This window comes from Typha angustifolia, chromosome 8 (genome assembly GCF_048772165.1).
Source record: "Typha angustifolia cultivar Huaian chromosome 8, ASM4877216v1, whole genome shotgun sequence".
NCBI lineage: Eukaryota > Viridiplantae > Streptophyta > Magnoliopsida > Poales > Typhaceae > Typha > Typha angustifolia.
In genome coordinates this window covers 17762499-17790449 of record NC_133246.1, presented here as the reverse complement: position 1 = coordinate 17790449, position 27951 = coordinate 17762499, and the positions used below count along the sequence as shown (strand labels likewise).

At 39.5% G+C, this 27951-nt stretch overlaps 4 protein-coding genes and 1 pseudogene across 4 annotated transcripts; 2 read left to right on the top strand and 3 right to left on the bottom strand.

Annotated features, from left to right (window-relative positions):
• Positions 1 to 297: 297 nt before the first annotated feature.
• LOC140764397 (glycosylinositol phosphorylceramide mannosyl transferase 1) lies at positions 298 to 5396 on the bottom strand. Its single transcript, XM_073102953.1, has 5 exons — positions 4729 to 5396; positions 2409 to 2805; positions 1851 to 2014; positions 1676 to 1746; positions 298 to 637 (listed from the first exon to the last, which is right to left on the bottom strand). The coding sequence occupies exons 1-5, from the start codon at positions 4947 to 4949 to the stop codon at positions 477 to 479; spliced, it is 1014 nt and encodes a 337-aa protein (XP_072959054.1). The 5' UTR covers positions 4950 to 5396; the 3' UTR covers positions 298 to 476.
• A 2593-nt stretch (positions 5397 to 7989) lies between these two features.
• On the bottom strand, positions 7990 to 10046 carry LOC140764396 (uncharacterized). The gene has a single exon (XM_073102952.1). It carries the CDS (start codon positions 9489 to 9491, stop codon positions 8286 to 8288), a length of 1206 nt encoding a protein of 401 aa, XP_072959053.1. The 5' UTR covers positions 9492 to 10046; the 3' UTR covers positions 7990 to 8285.
• Positions 10047 to 13422: 3376 nt separating this feature from the next.
• LOC140764395 (protein ENDOPLASMIC RETICULUM-ARRESTED PEN3) lies at positions 13423 to 15194 on the bottom strand. Its single transcript, XM_073102951.1, has one exon. It carries the CDS (start codon positions 15192 to 15194, stop codon positions 13677 to 13679), a length of 1518 nt encoding a protein of 505 aa, XP_072959052.1. The 3' UTR covers positions 13423 to 13676.
• Positions 15195 to 15215: 21 nt separating this feature from the next.
• Positions 15216 to 23378, top strand: LOC140764394 (imidazole glycerol phosphate synthase hisHF, chloroplastic). The gene is made up of 19 exons (XM_073102949.1): positions 15216 to 15508; positions 15640 to 15722; positions 16162 to 16256; positions 16880 to 16983; positions 18124 to 18293; positions 18391 to 18505; positions 19072 to 19130; positions 19276 to 19311; positions 19403 to 19501; positions 19799 to 19861; positions 19945 to 20007; positions 20107 to 20189; positions 20914 to 21022; positions 21097 to 21150; positions 21382 to 21469; positions 21585 to 21622; positions 22131 to 22236; positions 22462 to 22628; positions 22986 to 23378. The coding sequence occupies exons 1-19, from the start codon at positions 15355 to 15357 to the stop codon at positions 23043 to 23045; spliced, it is 1746 nt and encodes a 581-aa protein (XP_072959050.1). The 5' UTR covers positions 15216 to 15354; the 3' UTR covers positions 23046 to 23378.
• Positions 23379 to 24738: 1360 nt separating this feature from the next.
• On the top strand, positions 24739 to 27861 carry LOC140765090 (sulfoquinovosyl transferase SQD2-like; annotated as a pseudogene).
• The last annotated feature ends 90 nt before the right edge of the window (positions 27862 to 27951 follow it).

Here is a 27951-nt window from a genome sequence, read left to right as displayed (position 1 = left end):
AATATAATCTCTTTTATTTTATTTTTAAAAAAAATAACTATCAATATACGACTTTGTACTCTCTTTTTCTTTTTCTTTTTCTTTTTCTTCTATTTTTTTTTTCTTTTGATAAAATAGGACTATGTACTTGGTCACAGAAACTATCAGTATTTTCAAGCAAAGATCAGTTAGCAATTTCCCAAAACGTGTTTTGTTTCTTCATGAAGGATAGTCCTCACCATAAGAGAAGGAAAAGGAGGCATTATATGTCATGAAGAAAGCAAGTCGATCTTCATTCTCAGCAAGCAAGCAATCACAAAGAAGCAAAATATAATACTCTCCATTATGTGCAATGTAAATCCTAGAATTTTCTTCTATATGTTTCTAACAACATGATACAAATAGATTGATCCCTAATCAGAATGAAACACAGGAATGAGGGGATAGAGAAGAAAGAAAGAACAGAAAATGAGTAAACTTATAGTAACATCTAAAGATCACCAAAACCAACTCCTGCGGCTATCAATAGCCTTGACACTGCTTGCAACCAAAGGCATACGACCATAAATTTCAGCAAACACATTAAGACATTGAGATCGCCGCCCACTGTGACCTCCCAAGCTACTGATGCCAGTTGATCCAATCTCAAATATCCTCCCTGTAAACAAATTTAATTAGCAAAGTCCAACAATTTCTGCATGTTACATAGCTGAACAGTAGCACAAGATAACTAATAAGAATTGTCTCATCCCTACTATATAGACTCAAAATCCAAACATGTAGAGCGCCATCGTAGTAAACTCAGAAACCTAATAAAGTACTCAGTCTCTGTCATTCAGATCTATGCAAGATGCAGACCTTGCCATACACCAACAGAAAGTATGAACAGAGAGGCATGTATCCATAAACTTAAGGGGAATTGTCAGGTATTTTTTTTTTTCTTTTTTGTGACAGATATTTGCTCTGAATCTCAGAACCAACGTCAATTAGTTTTTTCTTTATCTTTTATATACATGATTGAACTTATTTACAGATCAACGTAAATATAACTAACATATTGTTTCTGATTAAAGAAACCAACATCTATACTTAAATTTGACAAGCTTAAAAATCTGAGCGGTGAAAAGATCAGTAATACTAAAGATAAACAAGGTTGGAGCAGACACAAAAGCTTTGTGCTTTTGTGGCAATTTGTACGGTCCCAGCTGAATGCATATGTCATTGTTGCACTATTCCATGCCTCACTTCTCAATTCTCATAAAAGCCTCATTCCGGAGCCATGTAACTTGTTAGTTTGTAGGAATTCACAAACTTGTAAATAATGACGTGTATGCTTTAAGAAAAATTATGCAAGGTCAGAGCACAGACTGGATCCAAACAGATTCTAGCCATCAACAAGAAAGATGGTTAATAAATTGAATATGAAGGATGGGCAGCTGAGTGATAAATTCATCAAAGTTAAATATTGCAACAAATGAATAGAAACTGGGACAGAAAATATATGAAACTTCTATGTCAACTCGGTCTGCTACTACTATGAAGGTTTTGATAACAAAATATGTGCACTCATCAGTATGATTTAATCCTATTATGGTCAGTTGAATAACAGTTTAGTAATTCACTTAAAAAGGAAATTACAATTTAACAATGAATTATGAGTATACAAAGATCAATTCTAAAGATATTGCCTCCTGACCTTTAACCCATATAGGAGGAGCATCAGTTACATTTGCAACAAGCAAAGACATTGCAATATCTTCACAATTCCTGCAATATTAGTGGCACAAACTATTATATCAAAGATTACATCAGAAAATTAAAATCAATGCTACTTTATCAGAACCTACAACCAACAAGCTGATCGTGCAAACCTGTTTTCAGTCACATAATCTCGAATAAATGCGGGCATGTGATTTGTGTACAGATCAAGATACTTCTTGTGGAAAAATGCTGCCTTAGAGAGAATCATACTATAGGAACCCATCCACCAGACAGACCACCAGCCTCCATACCTATAATTTTCTATACTGGTTCCCTGCATAATAGTTTCCCACATCAAGGAATAAATCCTGATGAAATCTAGCAATTTGAAAGGACAAAACTTGCTAATTAAATTTGCAGTTCTCGGATTGTAGTCGAAATAAGCATCTGATTTAAACAAAAAAAAAACAGGCATTTAAAGGATTATAGACTTGTGGGAATTCAATGTGCAAGATTATGAGCTGATACACAACAGTGTCAATAAAATACCAAAGAAATTTGACAACTTGAGGATTTCGTAGAGAAAGGTCCAGTTTGTTGACATAAATTATCATTATGGAGATTAACACCTTCATAATTCAAGTAGAGGAAGGTCCAGTTTGTTGAGAAAAATTATCATTATGGAGATTAACACCTTCATAATTCAAATAGAACTTTGATAAACATACCGACTTATCTGACCAATGTATGCGGGGTACAAACCCCACCATTGTTGTAGGTGCACTACGCCACACAGTGAAAGCAAATTCTACAGATGAGCAAGGAAATATGACATCATCATCAATGGAAAAGATGGCATTTGTCCTCAAGTCCTTTATTTCCTTGAACCTATTGTTGAGACTGTCTTCCAGATTCACATCAAATCTTAGTTCAACATCTCTGCCACCTTGAGAGTTTGATTTTGCAGCTTGGCTTAGACCATCACGTAGAGAATTTGTTGGTGGATTAGGCTCACTCCACACAATGTGAATCGAATCAACGCCAACACAAGAGGCATAATGAATAACAGATTGCTTCAGAAGGTCATTTCTCTTCCATGTATTAATCACTACAGTGTAACCTTTCCTATACAAAGCAAAGGACTATAGCATTTAGACAGAGATATAAGTTGGTTGAGAAGCAAATAATGGAAGATTCTTCGAGATTATCCAGCTATATATCTACTATAAACAAGTTGAGACTGGTAAAGAAATAGATGATGCATAAATTTATTTCAGACAGTCAAACTCCATAAAAGGGAAAATGATAAAAACATGATGTTTTCAGGACAAGTGAAGAACAGCAATAATGAGGAGAAGAGTCAGTCTTTACATAACTCTACTTCCAAAAAAGTTAAGGATGAACTAAACGTGCATATCTACCCAGTTAATAACCATGTCCCTTACAAGTGCTTGAAAAGAAAGCACAGAGTTAAAATGCCACAAGTCCAGGCTATGCTTAAATTTTACAGAAGTACTTATAAACAGCATGATTTGAAAAGAAAAGGATAATTAAACTTCCAGAGTTGACCCGGGTAGGAACATGAAAATTCAAGGACCATAAGACAGGGTAGAAGGAGATGAGAGGGTTTAAGAAGACTATTGCAAACATAGAAGGCTGACCAGAAATAGACGACGATCTCAACCTAGTGGTTAAGTAGCATAAAGTGTTATATAGAAGGAATCAATAACGTGAGGGAGGAAAGGACTATTGGTTTCAGAGGATAGACCAAAGGACTGAGCTCTTGATCTTGAAGAAAGGAACTTAGAAGAATTGTCCCAAACTGGGCTCGTTTCCTACTAATACTCACTGAACTATCAAAGTTGGAATATCTTGTTAACTAGGAGGCAAAGAAGTATGATCCCTTCTACTGGAGGCATCTATTACTTTGATATGTTATCTTTATCCGTACTTGAAGAAAATTATGTTAATTACATCGTCACAAAAGAACCAAGACCCCTTCTGCTTGAGCCTTTAATCTACTTTCTTATATGCATAAGTGCATAATTCATATTATATTAGAAGAAAGTATTTTGAATGAAATTAAAAACTCTACGAAAGATTGGCAACCGCACACAAGGTCAACCTAAGAATAGTAAGTACTTTTCCAGTTTTCCCACATGACGCAATTCTTCGGACACATACACTAGGTTCATTAAAAAAGGGGGATAAAGGATTCTCAAAGACTGGCCAAACTTCAAAACTGAAGACCGAGACCATAAAATTGGTGTTCTTAGTCTGGAAAAGTTTATGCTATCTTAGGCGTTCCCTATATCCTTCCTGGTTACCATCAGGGATATACTTCTTTAGATTAGACCTAGTCATCTTGACCCACAGCAAGAAAATGGCTGCCACAATAGTTTGTTTTCAGTAGAATGCTATTATATGTGAAGCACTTGATCTCGTAGAATCACACTTTCTAACATAAACAAAAGGCTTTCCTAGAAATAATGAATCTTATTATTCTGGGCAACTGGGTTTAAATAGCAATATATGCATATGAAACTAAGTAGTTGAATAAATATGTCGACATATATTGGTATTATATGTAATCCTTGGTTTTCTATACGCTACCGAACGTGCCCTGCGTCAAACTACTAGTTAGTCAGAAGAAAATTTCTTGCTGCAAAAGAGATGTTAGAATAACAATTAGATCCAAGAAAGCAAGGATAAAAAAATATCACTTTCTCAGTGGAAGAGACGTACAAGACTATGGAAGATGTCAAATTAAAGATCTCCAAGTTAAATCAAGTTGTCAGTTCTGTGGAATTTAGTCGCAATCAAAATAAGAAAAATGATAAAATGTCCTCCGAGTTGAACCAACCACAGAAACAAGAAACAAAGGCGTTAAAAAAGACGGGGAAAGATCAAACAAGGAGACAAAAACTGAAAAAGAAAACAAACAAAAGTCTAACACAACTATTAGTCAAAAATATTAATTTGGTTAAAGAAATTGGGAATGAAGAGAAGAAATAACAACAACAACAACAACAATAAGATAGATCATACCCGGGTGGAGGCGTGGATCCGAGATGGGAAGATGGTTGCCACAAACCAACAATGAGGAGGATGACGGAGAAGGCAATGCAGAAGCAGAGGAGTAGCCTTATCTTGGCCGATCCCACAGAGAGCTGACGCAATCTTAGCGACCACCTCCGCCCGAGGAAAGAGGAGGAGGAAGGGCTCGCTGTTCTCATCGCGGCAGCTCCTCGCCGTCCCAACTCCACCATCTCCTCCTCCTCCTCCTCTCTCTTCCAACATTCCACCACATGCGCTTCCCTTCCCGTTTTTTCACCCCCCTTCTTCCCCGTCCTTTTTTTTCCCTCTTTCTCTACTGTGCAAGAAGACAGGAAAGAATTTATAAAAAAAAGAAAGAAAAGAAAGCCAAGGAAGGCGATTCCTTGCACCGTAACTTCTAGCTTTTATATCTTCTGATTCGTGCCGCTTTAATCTTGGGACGAATATTGTGATGCGAGCGAGCGAGCGACGATTGTACTGAGAAAAGGTTTACAGTTTAGAATGGAATAGGGAGGGAGGGAGGGAGGGAGGGAGGGAGAAAGAAGGTAGATAAAGTCATAGAGATGGGAGAGCGAAGGAAGTGGCGATGTAAAACTAAGATGCACTACCTAATACTAACAAAAGGACATAAGCAGATCGCTGATGGACTTTAAAAACAGAATTGAATGGCGTATGGTTTGAAAAACGACTTTCTCCGTACCTGGTTGCCAAACTAAAAAGTCCAACCTCCCAGTCCCCAGTCCCAGTCCCAGTCCCAGTCCCTCCTCTCTACTTTGCTGTGCGTATTTTTGTTGTTTTGTGTTGGCATAATTCAAGAAGAGGTCCAATCAAATACTAATCAAATGAAGGTACGTCAATAACTCATACGTGCCTTAAAAACAATAGGCCCAATCCATCCAGGTCAGCGTTGCCGTTTATTATTCTCTGTGGGCCATTTGCTTGGGCTACGTGTAAGAGTAGAGGCATCCGAGGACGTGTCCCATCTTTACCTGCATACAATACAGCCTTATTTTTATCTCTGCCATCGATCGGTTGACCTGAGCGGAGTCTCACCCTGAGTTCCCTCCCGCTACCGCTACCGCTTACCAACCATACATCTTATTATTTATTGTTTATTCAACTAGATCCAGTCGGTCCTCGGGAAAACTATTATCTGGAATTAAAGGCGGATCGACTTATTTAATTCATAGGTAGTTGTGTCCAGGAAGGTAGCTAGCTAAGGGACGCTTACTTCGGACTGCACTATACTTTTAACAAAGCGGAATCTGAACGTTTGTTAGACTTTAATGAACTTAACTGCAGCAACCACAGTTATGGTAGTGAGTGGCCGCCTCGTGGGACGACGAAGCAGATTCGTCGTCTACTTTTTATTTAGCTCCCATTCACTTGAGTGAGAGTGCTTCTGAAGCTCCTTCTTATGCAGATTCGATCACCCATCACCGATATCCTTTTCATCGTAGCTCCCGTAATAAATGACTCGTCGGCCATTCATTCTCATTTGTCTTTCACAAGTACACACTTGCGATAAAAATTAAATTCATTCACGACGATGCAATTAAAGTCCGTACAGGGACAACCTTTACTTTGTGCAGCTCTTCTATTCCATCCGATCGTCGTTGTACCTTAGATTGACAGAGTAGGTCACAGTTATCCTCTTTTTTACCCCTAATTTCTCTCTCATGCTATGCATATCTCTCGTCGAATCAATCGACTACAACCCTACAAATCCAACTAATTTTCTGATCTATCAAAAGATAGAAGCGATGATACGTTCTTAATTAGTTGGCGTCGCTGAGGTGCATCGCTGCTACGCCACTCGTGAGAGCTGACTGAGCAGTCCCTGTAAAGGCCCATTATCAGGATATTATTCTAGAAGGCCCAGATACAAAGCCCAATGCTTCCAAACGGGCTTCACCAAATGTGACACATCACGTCCACATCCTGTCCCCCTTCTTAAAGTTTTATACAGCAGTTAATTAAATATTAAATAGTTGGTAGCTGCATCTTTCGGCGGTGGAAACGCTGGAAATTTTTTTTTAAAAAAAAAAAATTAATTATTTGAGGGACGAGATAAGCAAAAGCAGTCTGGCATCGTTAGGTCTTTTTTACTAGAAACATTAATCAAGCCAAACTCGACTAAATTAGGTTGATTATTACATAACAGTATAGTTTTGATAATAGTTTTGAGTTCATTAAGAACTATTAAATCTTCTTGGATCTTAGATCCAATAAATAGTATGAAGTATATATAATTTGTAAAACCTTAAACCCGTCCCATTCCAAAAGGTTTCACCTCTCTCTCATTCTCAGTCTCGCCCATCCCCTTGTTGCCGTCGCCACCTTGCCTTCTGGTCAACCAGGTGTTGCCACGCGCCTAAACGGCTCCACACCCACACATGACTTGTGGGTGAAGGCGGTGAAGCCGTTCTTGCTCTCAGTTAGCTTTCCAACCTCACGTAGCTTATCGCAGACAAGCTTGTCGACAAAAAACTGCTTTGAGAGGGCTCTGATCGAGGCCGACGAAGCATTCATCTTGGATCTCTATGACCTTATTCTCTGCAGTGTTCTCTAATGCATCTTCTTTGCCCCTGTCTTCTACCTTCTTCTCCCGCACTTCTTAAAACCAAATCTGTCTCACGGTCCTCCTTTATATTGCCAAACACAATTTCTTCCTTCACAATATTTAGGAACTAGAGAGGATGAAGACAAATGCATATCAAGAACTTCTTAAATTCTCTGAGACAATAGCCAAAGAGATGGGCAAAAATGCGTATTCTCTGGGAGCTACCAACATCGGTTGGGGACCACAATTTCTTTGATCATGGTAGCACCACTAAGATGAGAGTCTACTCCTCTTTTGCAGGCTCGGATTATGCTCGTCTCACTGTACATTTTGCTCTCTTTGCATTGGCTAACAAATTAGCATTAGCTTTATATGTCTAGGCGCTCATTTTCTTTGTCCTTGTTCTTGCCATCCCCCCACCTCCCTCTCCATGGTGGCTCTCGCCTCGAGATCATCCTTTTTCTCAGTTAAGATCTTATTATAGTTCTCCGGGAAGATGCATGATGTCACCTTCTTGCATGCCCGCTTCCTCGACTTTGTCCCACTTGTTTTGGACCTTAAGGTACAACCAGTTCAAGCTCGGCTCAATTATACCCCTAGTTTGGTGGAACTCACATGTGATCGCCGCTCCATTATTGGAGCAAGGGGGAAAGTCTAATGGTAATACGTACTAATAAAACGCTCAAATCTGATTTGAAATGTTTCTCAAATAAAAGAAGACGAAGACGAAGACGATCAAGAAACCGATGCCTGCCAAAAAGACATCTCGATCGCTAGACACATTAAATAAAAACGATTAGAATTCAACCACGTGCTCTCGCTGAGACGAGAGCAGAAAAGAGCTAACAAGGACAGACTCGAAGAGGCACATGACAAGCAGCAGACTAGCACACGGAAATCAGAGACAGAAAGAAGCAAACCACGTGGAGAGCCTTTCTCTCTCTCTCTCTCTCTCTCTCTCTCTCTCTCTCTCTCTCCGTTCATTTCATGCCGTGTATATGATTACGAAACACGGCAGCACCGCCCTGGGATTGAACACCAACAGCTCCCCCTCCTCATCTTCTTCCTCCCCTTTCGCCCGCCAGTTTGGCCTTCGGGCCCCACCTCGTCGTCCGGGGCCGACCGGGACCACCGAGTCGTAACCATATGAACCGGCCGCTCCCTTCTCTACCCCCTCCTCCAGTTCCTCCGCTCCGCCCCGAGCAACCCTCCCGGCGACGACGCGGCACACGACCATGGCCCTGCGCACATGGAGGAAGGCGAACTCACGCTCCAGGTCCTCCGGAAGCGACACGTGGGCGCCCCAGCTAGAGGCGTGCGTAGCTATGCCGTCCAGGTCGGCCTGCTTCCCCGCGAAGCCGTGCCGCACAATCCCGCACGTGCAGCAGTACGAGCTCCCGCACATCCCGCCGGCGCCGCTGAACGAGCACAGCGTCGTCGAGCAGTAGAACCTCAAACGCTCGTTCCCGTCTGCGATGCACCGCTCGTCCACGCCGCCACCTTTGCGCTTCGCAGCCCTCAAGCGGACGACGTCGCGGTACTCTTCGAAGCGCGCGAGTGTACGCTGGGAGTTGTGGATCTTGAGGACGCGATGGACGGTGGGGGCCGACTTGACCCTCCATCCCGATCGGAAGATGATGGTGACGATGTTCTTCCCGGAGTCACCGTCGGAAAGCTCGGAGAGGGAGTGCCTCATGGCCTGGTGGAGATCGAGTAGGTGGGGCTTCGTTAACACCTCGCCGCAGACCGAGCACGGGAAGATGTCGGCGCGAGTGGAGAAGGACATGTGCTGCTTCGTAGCGGTGGCGTCGGATACCGACGGCGATCTGACGTCATCCGGCGACATAGGAAGTGGACGTAGAGGGGACTGGGAGTAACCGGGTGGCGGAGTAGACGAGTGTTGTTGGGTTCGGGCGGCTTCGTCGGGTTTGTGGAAGGAGAAGAAGCTTTTGAGTAAAGAACCGATGGAGGAGACGCTGAGTAGGACGGTCTTGTGGTTGGTTTTTATGTCACTGGCAACCAGGGAGGGAGAGGAGGGAGAGATCTTTCTCCTCTTACTCCGAGGTGGATCTTGTCTGTCGGCATACCCCTCCGTCGGGCCTCGGGAGGAGCAGCAGAAGCTGAGGTGAAGACAAAAGAGAAAGAAGAGGGAGATGAAGGCACTGAAGAAGGACGATGCTGCAATCGCCATTGAATCATGGAGGAAGAAAGGAATATTTATAAGGATGCAGCAGAAAGAACTGAGAAAGGTCTACTAGTTGCTCGTAGAAGAGAGTGAGAGAGGAAGCAAGTGAATGGAAAGTGGAGGAATCCGGAAGAAGGGTGGGGGACTGGAAGAAAGGCACCTAGACCTAGTGGCTAAATGTGCTGTCACGACTCACGAGGCAGGGAAAGGGGGGCATTGGGCGAGAATAAAGTGAGAGAGGTCGTCGGTGGGGCGTTACATATATATATCAATATGTCGCCTTCGCTATCTCTAATCGCTGGCATGTCAAAAAGTTACTGTTCATGTGGACAACTGAACGGCAGCGTCTGATCACATCACGCTGGTGTCGACGTCCAAACAAAACGAGAGAGAGAGAGAAGCAAGTAACGTCCGGTACTTAAAACTGTTCCTTTTCCATTCCTGTATAATACATGTATTATGTATATATATAACCCAATCATCCCTTTCACTCTCAAACGTCGGCAGTACCCCCCCTCCCCTCCATCACTATAGACTCTCCACAGTTTTCTTTGTACCAACTACTAAAATTTAAGACTCAATACTAATCTCTCATTTTTCTCTTAATCTAATCAAACTTAAATTATATAATGTTTTAAAAAATTATTCACAAAAACTGCCCCCAAAGCTCCGATTATTCTCTCATTTTTTAAGGATAAATTAGTATTTTTTTTCTTCTTCTCTTTCATAATTCACAAATTTAAACGAACTTTCCATCCCATATCCTAATTTAAAGTTTCTCAAGCAAAATAATTTAATTATAAATTTTAAATCAAATCTTAACTAATTAAAGCTCATATGCATCATCTAAATTTTTTAATCAATACTTATAGTTGACTTCCATCTCTCCAAATGATCCATTATTTTAAGAAATATTGAATCAAACTGCTCTTAAATTTTGGGACAAACTTAACCTATTAGATAAATAATGTATGTAAAATAATAATTTTATCTCTTAAGTCTTAATAGACTTAGAGATAGAATGTCATTCAACAATTTCTTAATTCGCATCAAATCATCACTCTAAAATTAAAGATTAAACAACTTTAGAGTTAACTATATTGGAAACTTGTAGAATCTACATACTGCGAAGGAGACAGACGGACATGCATCGAAATTTAGAGTGCATACCATATAAAGGTAATTCTTTAATGAAAAGTGTGCTGCAATTGATTGTGTACCATCTCCTCGCAAGCTAGATACTGTGTGCAGCCACCCTTCCTTCTACTATTTGCAGAGAAATGTTATCCTGCCGGCGATCAATTAATATGTTAGTTGAAGAATAATAAAGTTTTAATGTAGTTCCTCCTAGAAAATTACTGTCTAGTAGTCAGTAAGCTACTGTTGTTTCATGCAGAGCTGTATATACTAGTATCGACACTATTAAAATACTATTGATACATAGGCTTGAAGTACAGAAGCTAACGTGTTTAATTTCTTTATGAAAAACAATTGTTACCATGAGGGATCAGGAAAGAAGGAAAAAGATCGTCTCTGAGGCCACCATGATTCAGAAAGCAAGTTAATCTACAGTCTCAGAAAGCAAGAAAACTAATACTCTCCATTATGTGCCACGTAAATCCCAGAATTTCCTTCTCTGTTTCCTACACAGGAACAGTTAGATATTTAACATCATGAAACACAAGAATGTGCAAAAGAAATAGAAGTACCCGAATAAAAAAAGGACTAAAAGGAACATCTGAAGATCACCCCTTAACACTGCTTGTAACCAAAGACTTGCAGCAAACACATTGAGACATTGAGATCTCTGCTCACTGTGACCTCTCAAAGTTAGATGCCACTAAATCCAGTCTCGTGTATCCTTCCTGTCGACAGGTTTTCTCAGCATCCCTAGTAGTTGCTAGGTGACATCAGGTATAAATTTATCTTAATTAACAACAGCCAGAAGGCTTCTAAAAGAAGAAAATAAGAATATCTAATAATTAGATAAATCCTAACCAAACTCAACCTCTCATCCAAAAATTGAATTGTTCATTCTTATACATTTCCATCTAGGAGCAATCTACTACTGAGAATGTTTTCTTTTAATTATTTTCTATACTGATTTATTTTAGTCCCAATACCTAGGTGGATACAAACATGAAATGACCCACTGCTACTATGCATGTTGTGGATAGCAATATTTATTCACCAAATCAGTACGACATTATATCCTAAAAACAGTGAATATGACTATGTTTCTGTAATGGAGAGTTGAATAACAATTTAGCATTTCACTTGAAAAGAAAAGTACATTCTAGCAATGAAAATAACAGCGAATTTCCAACATATTGCCTCCTGACATTTAACCCAGATAGGAGGAGCATCAGTTACATTTGGAACAATTAACATTGCAGTATTTGCACAATTCCTGCAATATCAGTGGCTGGTGGCACAATTCATAATGTGTACAAATACATCAGAAAACTAAAACCAACGAACAAACTATATTATTAAAGTCTACAAGTAATGAATCCAACAGTACAAACCTGTTTTCAGTCACATAATCTCGAATAGATGTGGGCATGTAATTCCACAAGATAAGACTTGCGGAATTATGCTGCCTTCCCATCTATTCGACAGACCACAAGCCTCCAAACCTATAATTTTCTGTGTTGCTGTCCCTGTATAAGTGTTCCCCATATCAAGTAATAAATCCTGATGAAATCTAGCATCTTGGGAAGGAGAAAAATGGCTAAATAGCTTTGCAATTATTGGACTTTTCATCTTAGTCAACTACTTATCTGATTTTAACAGAAAAAGGCATTTAAAGAAACTTCGGTTTGTGAGAATTTGATGTGCAAGATTAATACACAACAGTGACAATGAAATACCAAAGGAATTTGACAACTTGAGGATTTGGTCAAGGCCAGTCAGTTTGTTTACAAAAATTATGAAGGGTTAACAGTTTAATAATTGAAATAGAACTTGGAGAAACATACCAAGATATCTAGCCAACATATGCGAGCACAAACCCCACCATTGTTGTAGGTGCACTATGCCACATGATGAAAGCAAGTTTTACAGATGAGCAAGGAAATATGGCATTGTCATCAATAGAAACGAAAGCATCTGTCCTCAAGTCCTTTATTTCTTTCAACCTATTGTTGAGACTGTCTTCTAGATTCAAGTCAAATCTTAGTTCAACATCATTTCCAAATTGGGAGTTTGATTTTGCAGCTTTCAATAGACCATCATGTGGAGAATCTCTCGGTGGATCAGGCTCGTTCCATACAATGTGAAGAATCAAGGCTGACACATGAAGCATAATGAACAACAGATTTGCTTCAGAAGGTCCTTTATGATACAAAGGGCATCACTTATGGTTCAGAAGAAGCAGGGGAAAAGAAGAAACCCAACAAGATGCTCAAGACTGGACAAACTTCAAAAGTGATGACTAACACAATCAAATTGACCTTCTTAGTCTGGAAAAGTTTAATCTTGCCTTAGGCCTTCCTTGCATTGTTCGTGGTTTGTCCACATCCAAAGAGAAAGCATATCAACTGGATGTACTTTTTTAGGGTGGATCTAGTCATCTAGTCATCTCAATACAAGCAAATATCTACCACAATTGTTCATCATTGAAGATTCAAGAAATTTAAATACCCTTGTTTTTTATGTGGCATACATGTGTAAAAATCTTCTTTCTTTCTTTCTTTCTTTCTTTCTTTCTTTCTTTCTTTCTTTCGTTTTTTTTTTTTTTTTTTTGAAATGGGCATACATGTGTGAACCTACATATAGACATGCTACTCACAGAAATGGAAATGTTAAGATGACTTCGAAGTGATACCTGTAGGGCAGGCGTAGTCTGTTGCCTAGAACCGTTAATGAGCTATTAAGAATTGAAGCAATCACCCAGCAAGCTACAATGTATGCAGAGGAGGGAAATCCAAAAGAATTGGCCGATCAAGAACAAGACAGAGTGAGACGCAATTAGGTACACCACACCATCCTAGAGAATGGAAGATTGTGGCCTCACTCCTACCAAATTTGGTGCTTCCTTCTAATTCAACGTAAATGAATTCTTCTGCATTGAAAAAAGAAAAGAAAAAGAAAATAGTGTGGGTTTCACTCCTACTAAATTTGGTTCCAAACGAACCTGAAAGAGGGGCTCTTTAATTAATATTTGCAACACTCTGAAAGCTGTCGTGGCTACAGAAGAGAAATGGAGCCCGACAATTCGGAGCTCTCCCAGACTTGGATCCCCTCCACCCCTTCCCTGCTCACAAACAGCCGATCCCCTCCACCTTCCATTCTCCGTATTAATCCCAGCTTCGCATCCTCCTCTGTATCCACAAAATTCCTGCGATACCTCCGTTCCTCCTCCCCTTGTTCATCATCCAATTTCGACCACACCTCCAATCCCGTCGCCCGGCTAACAAACACCTGCTCCTTGTAGCAGCGCAACACGCTGTTCTCACCCCCACCTGCACTCCTCAGCGCCGGGCTCCTCTCCTCCAGGTATACCCACGGGTCAAAGCCTTCTCCAAGCCGCCTCAGGTCAGCCACTCCGACATCCCCGGATTTCCAGCACACCTTATAGATTAAACCCTCCTTTCCATCCACGTCAGCGTCCGCGAACGAGTCCCCGAACCGGCTACTACGCCCGGTTCCTCCGGGTTCGCTCGTCTCCCACACCGCCTCCCCCGATCTCGGATCCCATAGCCTCATGTAACCGGAGTACCCGAACGCTCCCGAGCTCACGGACACCACGAACAGCAATCCCAACCCAGGCACGTGCACCACCTTCCCCGGCGCCGCAGACTTTGCTGCGCCCCCGCTCTGCCGCCCGATTTCCGACACCGGCTGCAGTGTTTCCCGGTCCACTGCAAGGATGCAGTTCTCTCGGTGCGAGCACTCGAACGACGCGAACAGCGGATCGCTTCTGCTGTCGCCGCCGGCGATCGCAGTGACGCGTGCCTTGTAGATACGGGGATCCGAGGGATCGGACCAGTGGACCGTCCCCACGTGGCAGGCACCCGAAACGTCGTAGAAGTGGAGGCCGGGATAGTCCAGCGAGCCGATTGCGGCGAGCTCCTCCGGCCACGCTCGGCGGAGGGAGCTGATCTCTTCCAGGTGAGTCCGCACAGTGCCGGCGTGGGTGAGATTCCAGCCGTAGGCGGAGATCTGGCCGCTGTGCGCGATCCATACGGATCCATCAGTTCCAGCGCAGAGGGCAGTGGGGACCGCGTCAGAGGCTGGGACGATTGTGGTGGAAAGGGCGGCGTCGAAACCGAGGAGCGGGGGCGGGGCCAGGGCGGAGCGGATGCGGGACTCGATGCCATAGTAGATGGCTTCGTCGACGAGGTCCTGGGTGTGGAATTGGCGCGCGGAGGAGGGGAGGTGGCCGGAACGGAGGAGGGTGAGAAGGACGGAGAAGAGCTCCGGATCACGGTCCACAAAGGTGGAAGGATTCGATGCTGCAGGTATAGAAAGAGCGGCGAGGAGCGATTCAGGACCGGCGGATTGAAGGGTAGTTGCGGTGGTCTCGAAGAGCTTGCCGCCGATGTTGAGCTTGATCCGGTCATTGGATTCTTCCATATCTAGACAGGAGTGAGGCCGAGAAAACCGACGAGGGTGGGGCGGATTTGCCTTTTGGGGGAAGGTTTGTTGTCGAGTTGTGACCAACTGGGTATATTGATGACCCAGGCCCAATATAATGTCTAACATTACAGTGAACGAACCCAAAACCCAATTGGTCAGGAAATTTATAGGCCGGGCCTAAGCGCCGACGCACGGAAGAGCAATACTAACGACTTCTGGGCCGGGCTAGATTATATTAAAGCGTCTCACGTGGTCTCCTCTTCCCCTCCTACTTGCTGGTCTGGCAATGGAGGCGCCGCCGTCTGCAAGTGCTTCACACCTTCGACCTTCTTCTGGACTCTCTCATCTCTCTTACGCTCATGCAACAGGGAGTCCCAGAAAGCTCCATTTCGCCCGAAGGAAGCATCGCTCGGTTCGCGCCTCCTTTTCCTACGACGACAGTAAGAACGCCGAATCGCCCTCACTTTCGCGCCTCTGGTTTTTTTAGCGTCATTTCTATCTCTGGGTTTTCCATGATTATTTTCGCATCTCTAGTTTTGAACTCGTAACTGATCCTGTTACTGTTATTTAGCGGTTACTCTGCTCGATTACGGTGCTGGAAATGTTCGCAGCGTGCGTAATGCCATTCGCCATCTAGGGTTCAATATCAAAGATGTAAGCATTTCTTGTTTCTATCTTACCTGTCGCATTTCTTCCTTTTATTGTAATCCTGTTAATTCCTTTCAACTGCATTCTTTATTATCATATACGTATACACAAACTGTTTGATCTTTCCGGTTATTTTGATGCCAAAAGTACCTCGTGTAGTAACTATGACATCAGGAAAAGGTGATGCTTGATGTCTATGAAAATGCAACCTGCCTGGGTTAGAGCTGTTTTAGGAGCTTCCTTTTTTTATAAAAATACTGATTTTAGGGTTAAATCACACAAATTTTACAAATAAATTGTGCGAACCTTCTAATATGTAATATTACCATGAGAGATAGACATGATGCTTTTATATGTATAAACTCTTGACTTTCCAAATGCTAGTTATGTGAGCGTGAAATAAACAGATTGTTCTTGACCTGTCGCAAATTGTGTTCTTTGCTAGGTTAAAAAACCAGAGGATATTCTAAGTGCAAATCGTCTTGTTTTTCCTGGAGTTGGGGCCTTTGCAGCAGCAATGCAAGTGCTAAATCAGAATGGGTATACCTCTATGCTCTATATGCATGCTATTTACTCCTCTATTTAAAATTTTTCCTTGTTATCATTGCAAGTTGTCCTGTTTTCTTGCTAATCTTACTTTTGAATATGGACCTGCTGAGCTGATTAGGCAATGAAGAAAATTTTGACTTAGCAAATTTACGTTTTTTTAGATGAATTCATAATGTTTGTCATTGTCATCACTTTATCTGTCCAGTAGTTATTAACATGGCTTCTAAAATTACTTGTAACATTCTAACATTTTTCATTTATAGGAAGTAGCAAATAAATATTTGCAATCCTAATTAATCTGTTCCATTTTTTGTTATTCTTAGCATTTTGCAATGATGTCTTGAGGGCTATGATTCATTTCCGCTTTCTCTGTTTTCCTTTTTTTCAGTTGACGTTCATGTTTTTCATGGCTTTACTATTAATCAATAATCGGTGGTTCATTGTTGTTAGTCCCTCTATGTAATTAGTGTTAACTGTCTTTTTAAGTTAGCAATAAGAGGTTTGCCTTCAAAGTGCTTGCATGCATGTAGAAAAGTGTGCCCTTTATTATCCAAATGATGTCAATTCCTTCTTTACCTTGTTCAATATACAAGTTCTGTTTATTGCTATTGCAGGATGGCAGAGGCTCTCCATACGTACATACAGAAGGATCGCCCCTTTTTGGGCATCTGTCTTGGGCTCCAATTGCTTTTTGAGTCCAGCGAGGAGAATGGCCCAGGTGATGTCCTTTGTGCAACCCTTGTCCACTTTGCAGATATGTTACTTGATAGTAAAATGTAACAGAAAATTTAGGGATTACATAACTTAACAACGATAATAGTAATGAAATAGGTGGATACGACCTTCTTGAATTACAATACTTAATATAAGATTGAAATCCTCCTCTTTAATTTATCTGTGGAAAGGGGGAAGGTTTGTCGGGTTTTGCTTTCCACTGTTTCTTAATAATTAATAGGCCATGGAGGAACTAATTAATGGCTATTGAGTACTGATGTTGCTTCTCACGATAAGCTTCTCGAATTGATGATTATCTTTTGTCCGTTTTTTCTATTATGCAGTTTCTTATGTAAGTTCACAAGTTAACTGTACTTTGAAATTTCCTTCCAGTTTGTTTTAGTAAAAGTAATCAATATTTGATAATGTATGTTTGAACATTTTTTTAAATAACTTGACTTCTCACTTAGGTTGGGGATGGTATGCCATTTATTAGTTTTTTCAGTGTTTGAGATAACAAAGTATGAAACTTCTCGTCTTTCCTTTGGGCACTTTTCAAATTCTTTATTCTGTAACCCAATTTTCTCTACAGAAACTTCACCTGTACAATACATCATGTAGCAAATGTCCATGTTGGAATAAAATTGTAAAGATTCCGGTTTCAAAGCACATGCTTGCTCATATATCTTCTTACTTTAAGCATGTCAAAACATCCAAATCTTTAATTATTTGGTGTTGACCATTCGCCACATTGCTAGTTAATGTGCTCTATCTTGCATTTTTCTGACTCTTATTTTTTACATCTTGGTACTGTTTCTGGATCCTCAGCTGCTAATTTGTCTGAAAGTAAAAGTATGGTGATTATGTGACATAGGCCCCATAACTAAATGTTGTTTAATTCATAGCTGCTATCATTTCAATCTTTTCTGATTCTGATTAAAGACTAAGCACCACTGAAATATACACCTCATAATAATTACTATATGTGATATATAATTAGCTGCTAAAAAGTTGTTGGAGATACACAGCTTTGACCCTTCTTCATAAAATTATATCCTATATATTTGCAGCAAGTATGAATGTCATTTGTTGTTTCTTGCTTCTTTAGAATCCTGCATTGACAGATATGATATATGCTTCACAGTAAAAGGTCTTGGTGTGATACCTGGTATAGTTGGACGGTTTAACTCTTCAAATGGTCTCATAGTACCTCATATTGGCTGGAATGCTGTGCAAATCACCAAAGAATCAGGGATTTTGGATGGCATTGAAGGCCACCATGTCTATTTTGTTCACTCATATCGTGCCTTGCCTGTATGTTCAATTAACGATTTCTCTCTTCATATTTTATCCCTATAACCTGATTTCTTGTAGTTATTGGACCAAAATCATTTTTCTATATTTTTCTTAGTCAGATGCTAACAAAGACTGGGTTTCATCAGTATGCAATTATGGTGGTAGTTTTATATCTTCTATAGCAAGGGGAAACATACAAGCTGTTCAGTTTCATCCAGAAAAGAGTGGAGGTAATGTTGTTTGAACATATTGTGGCTTAAATAATATTGATAGAAGTAACTACAAAAAGATACGACCATTTGGATTTAAGAAATAAGAAAACCTTAGTTCCAATAGGTTGCAGTGATGCATCATCAATAAATAATAGTCTATTATTTGGTTAGTGCTAATCTTTTGGCTATAGAATAGCACTGTATCTATTCTGTTTTATTTTAACATCTTCATATTTTTTTTGTTATCCTATTGTCTATTGGTCATTGATTTCCAATCTAGGGAAGATTGATTGGCAATTTTCTTGGAGAAAACTATGCAGTGGTGGTATGATTTCTGCATATGGAAATGCATTCCTGAATATCTGATGCTTGGAAAGTTGAAGTATCTTTAAGTGGTTTCCATCTTACCTCAATGGAATAACAAAATAGAATAAATGAAAAATATGCATGTAATGTGGCCTGATAAATCTTCTGTAGTTTTATATGCCTTCTTCTAATCCCTATTTTGGCAGAGCACTTCCTTTTGTTATTATACTTCATTTCGAACTTAAAATGATGTAACTGGACCACATTGAATTTTCCAGTTGTAGGGCTATCTATACTACAAAACTTCCTCAAGCCACCTCTCTCTTCGAGGAGAAAGGTACTCTTTCGATTCTTCGATATAATCGTATCATTTTTTTTACTTTTTATCACTTGTTTTTGACAGCCGACCCAGTCTTTTGGGAGAAGGCTTGGAGGATGATCTTGTTTTGACAATATAACAACTATATTTCTCTTTTATGTAGACAACTTATGGAAAAGCATCCAAACTTGCCAAGAGGGTAAGATTATCTATGCCTTGTCTAACATAAATTATGAAATATTGAAATGCTCTTTTACTCTTATTGGTTTAGTCTCTTTAATGCCTCCTAGGTAATAGCATGCCTTGATGTGAGAACAAATGATAAAGGGGATCTTGTGGTGACAAAAGGGGACCAGTATGATGTAAGAGATCATACCGATCAAAATGAGGTATCCCAGCTCAGTTTATCCCCAAAGAATTAACTAGACATCACTGTGATTAAGAAAGTTAATAGTACTTCACTGACAATCACCTCCCTTACATTTTTGTGAAGAATAGTATTAAGAATTCTGAGCTCCTTTGGCTTTTCCTTAGGAAGCTTCTTCCTTTTGGAAGTGCAATCTGTCAGCATCCCATGCATCAGTTAAAAAAAGTTCTACTCCTATTCTTTCATTCTTAGTGCACATTTAGAAATTAGACTTATACCCCATTATGTTCTTAAATGTGCAAAGTTTGTGTGCCAATAGGTAAGAAACCTTGGGAAACCAGTGGAGCTGGCGAGTCAGTATTACAAGGATGGTGCTGATGAGGTATATATAAAATTCATAGTAAAGGGTCATATACTTGCATTCGAGGCGAGAAGTGACACTAGTAATTAATAATGACATTTCAGGTTAGTTTTTTGAACATAACAGGGTTCCGAGACTTCCCCTTGGGAGACTTGCCAATGCTACAGGTTCTACACACTTATCCCTTAATATGACACCTTCAAAGTTGAAATATGTCTCACTAATTGCATCTCTTCTGACTTAACTTATGAGATGTTATTTTATAGGTGTTGCGCAGCACATCTGAAAATGTTTTTGTACCACTTACAGTTGGTGGTGGTATAAGAGATTTCACAGATGCAAATGGGAGGTTAGTTTTTTTAGTTTCCTTCGTCAACATTTCCTGAAGTGATTTGTGAGATAAAAAGCAGAAGTTTCTTGTATGATGCTTGCATCTGTCTGTATGACAATGGTTTGCTATGTCCTCTATTGATCATGAACAATTTTCTTTTTTACTACTCTCGTACTGCAAAATACAATTTTACTTCCTCTTGCTAAATTAGCCATTTCAGTTGTTTGTCTTATAGGTTCTATTGATTTTAGTTGGATAAGAGATATTATACTGTATTGTAAATATTCAATGATTTCAATCCAAGAAGGGTCTGCATTATGGCATATCTGAGCATTACCTCGCTGCAAGGCTTGTCCAACTTCTGATTTTTGGGGGAAGAAAATGATTTGTACCATTTTAGATGCCTGCAGACTGCGCCATTTTATTTCTGTATTCAAACAGGTGAGTCTTAGAACCTTAGTAATGCCAGAGAACATAACATGGTGTTGCATGCAATTCTTTTGTCCACTTGGACATGGCAATGCAAATTGTAATTCAGTTGGTCAAAGTGCATAAATACTGTAGGAACTCATGTACATATCAATATGCTGAAATTGAAAGCTATTTGTACTCTGGAGCATTGTCACTCTGAAAGTTCAACATTGATACTTACGATTGTTTCATTGTCTCTTTTAGTTTTGTTAGATTCTACCAAAAACATCACCATCGACTGGTAGACTCTTATATGCTTATTCTTCCTTAGGTACTATTCAAGTTTGGAAGTAGCATCAGAATATTTCAGGTCTGGTGCAGATAAGGTTTCAATTGGAAGTGATGCAGTTTTTGCTGCAGAAGAATATCTAAGAACAGGGGTATGCACTTGATTTCTGCCTTTGCATGGAAGGTAGTTTTCATTAACTTTCTAACTATCTTCTCTACACTTCAGGTAAAGACTGGAAAAAGCAGCTTAGAGCAGATTTCTCAAGTTTATGGAAATCAGGTCTTTACTAACATGTGAAATAACTCAGTCTTATTTTGCTATTTCTTTATCTTAGTTGTACTTATATAATTAAATTTAACCTAAAAGGCAACATATATCTCTGAAGCAGCATTAATTTCAGTATTAGAAACAATATGCAGAATAAACCTGTACTTTTCTACTTTAGGCAGACAACTTGTTGGTTGTACCATAAGTTGGCGGTGGTATTAGTAATATCTGTATTCTTGGCAGGCAGTAGTTGTAAGTATCGATCCTCGAAGAATTTACCTCGTAAGTCCTGGTGATGTCAAATTTAAGACTGTAAAAGTGAGCACTCCAGGTACCATTTCATTGCTATTAAGCTTACTAATCTGGTATATCTGTGTCATCTCATCATTCTTCTATGTTCTTTGAAACATTGTACAACCACCTTACTCTTTTTTGCCTGATTTTAGGCCCACTGGGGGAAGAATATGCTTGGTACCAATGCACAGTATGCTCTTCTTTTCATCCTTGTTCCCTTTTGGACATTGAAGTAGCATCGTTTAGTTATCTGAAGTTGTTCTTAATTTTGGTTACCTGTAAATTGCTTCACTTTTTATTATCAGCTATGCAGATACTCTTGCAAGTGGATAACATGGTATAACTGTTGCATGCATGAATCCTTTTGTATTGTTGAGCACTAAAGTTCACCAGGAGAACATCTAGATATATTGTTATAGTAACTCCTTTTGTTGTTCCAGTAATGTTCTTGGAGTGGAGGACTGAAAAATTGTTTTCAGCACAAAGGCCAAAAGTTTGGTTCTCAAGTGCTATGCTTAAACTGCATTAGTTTTCACCAGTGTACATGCTTAGTAAATGTGGGATCACCTCAAGTTAATTTTTCCTGTGTCCATTTAAAGTCATACATATAAAAATCTTCATTATATGATGAATATCAGATCGTCATAGGGTGAAGGTGCACTTTTATGACCTTTAATGTTGTTTCTTTCTCTTTGTAGGTCAATGGCGGTCGTGAGGGTCGGCCTATAGGAGCTTATGAGCTTGCAAAAGCTGTAGAAGAATTGGGAGCTGGAGAAATACTACTTAATTGCATTGATTGTGATGGTACGTTGATCCCAATGTACTTACGTCAAGTAATTCTCTTGTCAGAGGTTTTTTAAATGGTATATGTGCAAAAACCTTTTTTAAGTATAACAATCCGTAACAGATGCAACAAAAAAGTATGACACCCTTGTATCTTGAGTTCTCTTTTGATTGTTGTAGAATGATAATTTTTTTTAAAAGTTGAAAGAAAAGATGTAGCCAAAGTTGATTTTGTTATTTTCACAGGTCAGGGACAAGGGTTCGACATAGACTTGATCGAGCTAGTATCAGATGCTGTTACGGTCCCTGTAATTGCAAGCAGTGGAGCTGGTGCTGTAGAACACTTTTCTGAAGTCTTTCAGAAAACAAGTGCTTCAGCAGCTCTTGCTGCAGGGATTTTCCATCGCAAGGAGGTATTTATGAGAAATTCATATTGTATCCATGATTTATATGGCAGTTCAATAGTTTAAAGTGCACTACGTTCGTATGACAAGATTCCACTATCATTTGACATATATTTTGCAAGTGTAGGTAGGTCTTGTGCCACTTTATGTGGTGTGTCTGGAGTATTCATTTAGTTATTGCTACTCTAATGATCTTATCTTGTTTAAGAACTACCGAGTGCAAGCAATGGTCATTCTGTTGAGGCACCACTATCGTTAAAAATATGTTTTTTATCGTTAAAATTATTACTGAACATTTTTTACTCCCTCAAGAGAGTGATTTTTGGACGAGCGATAGCAATTCTGACTTCTACTTTGGTGGTTTAGGTCCCAATTCAATCGGTGAAAGAGCATTTGCTACATGACAATATAGAGGTCAGACTGTAATCAAATTGGAGAAAGGCATCCAAGTTGTCTAAACTATCATTTGCAGGAGTCTTCTTGTACCTTTCTCTGTGGAAATTTCCATTGAAGTATGCCACATTCCCATGAACTTATTTATGGCCAGAATTCTGAAATTTCTAGAGCAGTGCCCTCCCACAATGTTGAGATCTCTCTTTATGTTGTTGTTGTAGCTCTACATCGACCTTGTTGATTATCTCAAATAAAAAACTGGTTTTGCGAATAATTATGTGAAGACAGGAGAGAATGTAGCGAAAGTTCTCATTCATGTCTCCCTTTCTTCTTCTATTAATTTCTACATAGATCATTGAATGGAAATATTTATAAGTTGTTTGATTCAGTGACTTATGTGAAAAATAAAATAAAAAATCCCCCAACACTTAGTAATTTATTCAGTAATTTTTAATTAACTTTTTCTATAAATTGTTGGACTTGACAGTGAATAGAAAAAGTCTGACAAGTGAGTTAATATAGTCAAAAACTCTATTTAGACAACCAACTAAGTCGTTAACAGTCATTATGTCGAAAAGATATTATATAGATATAGGCTAAGTTAGTCAATCTGTAGTTGGTAGAAACGATGGTTCGTTCATTCGAGTGGATGCAACGAGGAATCTCCTCTACATAAATATACTGAAGATTCAAATCTATCCCTAGAGCCCACGGCCATAATTGGTCCGGCTGCAGGAAATATCTTGGTGGTCATAATTAATGGGGGACAAATACTCATAATATATATTATGTAGATTATTATGTAGCCATCAACAGCCATCGCCCATCTGTGATATTTACATCATGTATGTATAGAAAATGTGGTCATCATAATTAATAAACTCCGTCATCATTCATGTCGCCAGATTTGGCCAAAATAGATTTTACGAACTAATTAACACATAAAAAATAAGCTATCAGCGTATGTTATTTGTTAGGAATCATTAAAAAATAATAAATAAATAAATAAAAAAAGGCATATGCTTATTATGTGTTTGTTACTTATTCCCTTTCATCTTCGGGAATATACTTGATAGTTAAGAGCACCCATTTTTACGCCCCCGACCCGACATTCCAAACCACCTCATGCAAATCTATGCTCTCTTCGTTGAGCCCTCTCCCTTTTCCTTTTATGACTTTCTTTGAACCATCTATTGCTTGATAACACTGTTAGTCTTAATTGTGCTGATGCATAAGAGGGAAGCTTTTACTTAGTTTTGATGTATAGAGACTACCGTGTAGACTTCTATTTGGATCCTATATGTCTTGATGATCTGCCACTGAATCATGTCTTCAAAATTTTGAAGTTGTCTAGTTCGTGACTTTTCCTGATTCTTTTCTTTTTGCTGGTGCAATCTAATTAAATCTTTTAGACTCCAAAATCATTAGGCAGTATTGCTCTTTATCTGGTAATTAAGTTTCAAGTCCTATTGCTGCACATTCTCTGTTTTTCTTATTAAATTTAGACGCTTACGCTGTTAGCGTCTGTCAGGAGGTTAGTAACATAATAACAGCGGATTGACCAGTTCTCTTGCACAATTGGTTTCCATAGCTATTTTTAAGTTTTACTTTCGGTATCAAAAAATATTCTGTCACTGCTGCAACTATATCTGCTTCATTTCCGCAGTTACATCTCCGGTCCGGATATAAGAATCGCTTCCAGAACTTCATCAAACATTTACGTGAAATGGGAGATGAGGTATGTAAGGTTTTCTCTCAGTTGGTATGCGTTTTCAAATTACCTTTTAAGGCCTTCTCCAGTAGAGTAGACGTGACAGCAACTGAATGGTTCAATGTGAAAAAGGTCTTACTGCAGCAATTGCATTTATTTTGGTATCTGGTGCAGGTCATTGCTGTGACTACTCATGAAGGTGTGTACCTCAAGAGTTCCACGGCGCAAAATTGATTGGTTCGAGGAGGTTATCAAAACTAAGATTCCTTTGGATCAAAACAAAATCATATATTATTCCTAGCAGCTCACGGGCTAACATGATCATACATCAATCTTTTAGTTTATACCTTCCAGAGATCCTGGAATTGTAATTATACATAAAGAGTTGACACAAGCGTCACAGGAATCAACAAGAATGTATTCATTCTATCACATAATCTTCCACTCATCTGATACATTTACTGGCCAGAATAATGACTTTAACTTTGTAAACAAGCTTCTACATTGTAATGTTAAGTACTTTGCATGAGAATTTCTCATTTCTTTTGTTTATACTTGGAAATTTTAGCTTGCTAGATCATGAATTTAACTTGATAGTGCAACTTACTCGTAGTTTCTTGAGTATATCAATGTTCGATGATCTATAGTGAGCATTATTAATGTCCTGTTCTTCTGCTTATGTTTTTTCCCCTCTTCTTATGTCTCTTTCCAGCTTTCCCTGCCCTATGTATGAAAAAGTTCCACTCTCACCGGCACTTAGCCCTAGAATTATTTCAGAGCTGGCGAAGTTCAAGCCAGACATAATCCATGCATCTTCACCTGGAATCATGGTGATTTAATACCCGGAGAAGCATATCCATTCTTTAAATATGAGATCCTCCTGTACAGTTTTATGACTATCATTATAAAACCTTTCAACTTATTCAGGTATTTGGGACTCTAGTCAATAGTCATTGCTAAAATACTCTCTGTTCCATTGGTGATGTCATATCACACCCATGTTCCAGCGTGAGTTGTCTTCTCCTCAAAAAGCTAGATATTGATCTTGAGACACTTAACTAGCACAATTTCGTCTTACTCCTTCGTGCTAGCTTAATAAAGGGAAATTTCCTTGTCATACACATCCTTCTTCTATTTGATGTGCAAGAAAAAGATGCAGTCACAGATAAGTGCATGTCGTCCATCGTTGCTAAAAATAAACCTTCGTAACATATAATGAAAGATATGTTTCTCATCTTTCCTTATGATGTCACTTTACTGTCGATTCTTGAAAGCTTCGAGTGTTACTGGTTGATTAATTCTTATGATTATTTGACAGATATATTCCAAGATATACTTTTAGTTGGTTAGTAGAGCCCATGTGGAAGGTGATAAGTAAGCATGATATTCTTGTTGATATCTTTTCTTCTTCTTTTTTTCAGCCGGCTCCACTCTCATACCAAATTGGAACTAATCCCCTCCATTGTCTCTTTAAGGATTCCTTCACAGAGCTGCTGATCCTTACTCTACTGCCTTCTGCTGCTATTGGCAAGGACTTTTTAGCTGCTCATGTGATATCAGGTTTGTGGATATACATTATGGTAGCCTAGTATACTCATAATCCTTCTCTGACTATGGATAACCTTTTCTTTTCTTCGCCTCTTCAGCTAATAAAATACGTCTTTGGAACAAAGGGGTAGATTCTGAAAGCTTCCAACCCCGATATTGCTGTGATGAGATACGTATCAGGCTAAGGTGCCTTACCACGTATCTCTCTCTCTCTCTCTCTCTCTCACACACACACACACAGTACTTAGTGCAACAGAACAATTCTGAGGTCAGTTTGTAACATGCTTGTTTCTTGTCAGTGACGGCAAACCAGAAAAGCCATTGATAATTCATGTTGGACGCTTTGGACTTGAAAAGAACTTGGATTTTCTGAAAAGGTATTTTATATCATGAGATTATTATTAAGGCAGTTAAGCAATCACTTTTTCAATGTGGTAATTATTATTAAGGCAGTTAATCCAGAATTTGTAGTTGAGCAGGGTGATGGATAGATTGCCTGGAGTAAGAATTGCATTGGTAGGAGATGGACCATATAGGTATGTTATTTATCTCTTTGCTAGTCCCTATATCTTTAGCTATATGTATACCGCCAAGCACTCAAGTACCATAAGTACTTCATCAATTCATCTTAACAGTGCATTCCCTAGGCAAAGGACATATACCATATTACGGTGTCAAAAGTCAATCCATTTTTCGAAGTTAATGTTCTGAGTAAATGTAGGGTTGGACTTGTACAAAAGGTTTATGAAAGAACAAGATCAGGGAAGCACCTCAAAATTAGAAAGCTGTATAGAGATTTGTTCTCTGTTTCAGGCTTACCATTTCTCAGAATATTAACAACTTATGACAACTTATGCTTGAATCTTGCTTAATGGAACACAACCTGCAAGTATTTGCTTACGCGCATCAATCTTGCGTGAGGAGCACCACTTTTTTGTGTTGGTTTTTATTTGATGTATGTCTGCGCAGGCCTGAGCTGGAAAAGATGTTCAATGGCATGGCTGCGGTGTTCATGGGAATGCTTCTTCTAGGTGAGGAGCTCTCACAGGCATATGCAAGTGCCGATGTTTTTTGTGATGCCTTCAGAGTCGGAAACCCTCGGTCAAGTTGTACTAGAGTCCATGTCATCTGGAGTTCCTATGGTTGCTGCTCGGGCTGGAGGGATACCAGATATAATACCAGAAGACCAGGAGGGCAGAAGCAGCTTCCTGTTTACACGGGGTGACCTCCATGACTGTGTAAACAAGATTCAGACTGTATTGTCATCAAACGAATTCAGAACAGCCATGGGAAAGGCAGCAAGGGAGGAAACGGGGAAGTGTAACTGGAGCGCTGCCTCTAACAAGATACGCAATGAGAACTACAGGGATGCCTGCCATCTGGTACTGGTGGAAGAAGAAGGCAGAACTTTTTAAACTCATTCAGTGGTTAGTCCAGATGTTCCTACCTGCCCCAGAGATTACCTCTGATTGATGCCAGAAAGATGTAAATTATCCTCACAGTCACAGTTTATAGCTGCATGCATATGTATGTATAGTATATATAGTACCACAAGTTTAGCTATCGATCGTAGTTTAATTTGTTCAACAAAGGGACCACAAACTCTGTACTTCCTCGATGTATTGAAAAATACAACATGAGAGATGCCATTATTTATTCTTTTCTTATTACCTACACATT

Bases quoted from the DNA above. Each gene is read 5' to 3' on its own strand.
- LOC140764397 (XM_073102953.1), bottom strand. From the start codon at position 4,949: ATGGTGGAGTTGGGACGGCGAGGAGCTGCCGCGATGAGAACAGCGAGC. The intron at 2,806-4,728 runs GTATGATCTATC...TGCTTTGTATAG, and splicing joins GGATCCACGCCTCCACCCGG to GAAAGGTTACACTGTAGTGA. The intron at 1,747-1,850 runs GTTTGCACGATC...CTAATATTGCAG, and splicing joins GATTATGTGACTGAAAACAG to GAATTGTGAAGATATTGCAA.
- LOC140764396 (XM_073102952.1), bottom strand. From the start codon at position 9,491: ATGGCGATTGCAGCATCGTCCTTCTTCAGTGCCTTCATCTCCCTCTTC.
- LOC140764395 (XM_073102951.1), bottom strand. From the start codon at position 15,194: ATGTTAGACATTATATTGGGCCTGGGTCATCAATATACCCAGTTGGTC.
- LOC140764394 (XM_073102949.1), top strand. From the start codon at position 15,355: ATGGAGGCGCCGCCGTCTGCAAGTGCTTCACACCTTCGACCTTCTTCT. The intron at 15,723-16,161 runs GTAAGCATTTCT...GTTCTTTGCTAG, and splicing joins TAGGGTTCAATATCAAAGAT to GTTAAAAAACCAGAGGATAT. The intron at 21,623-22,130 runs GTATGCTCTTCT...TTCTCTTTGTAG, and splicing joins ATGCTTGGTACCAATGCACA to GTCAATGGCGGTCGTGAGGG.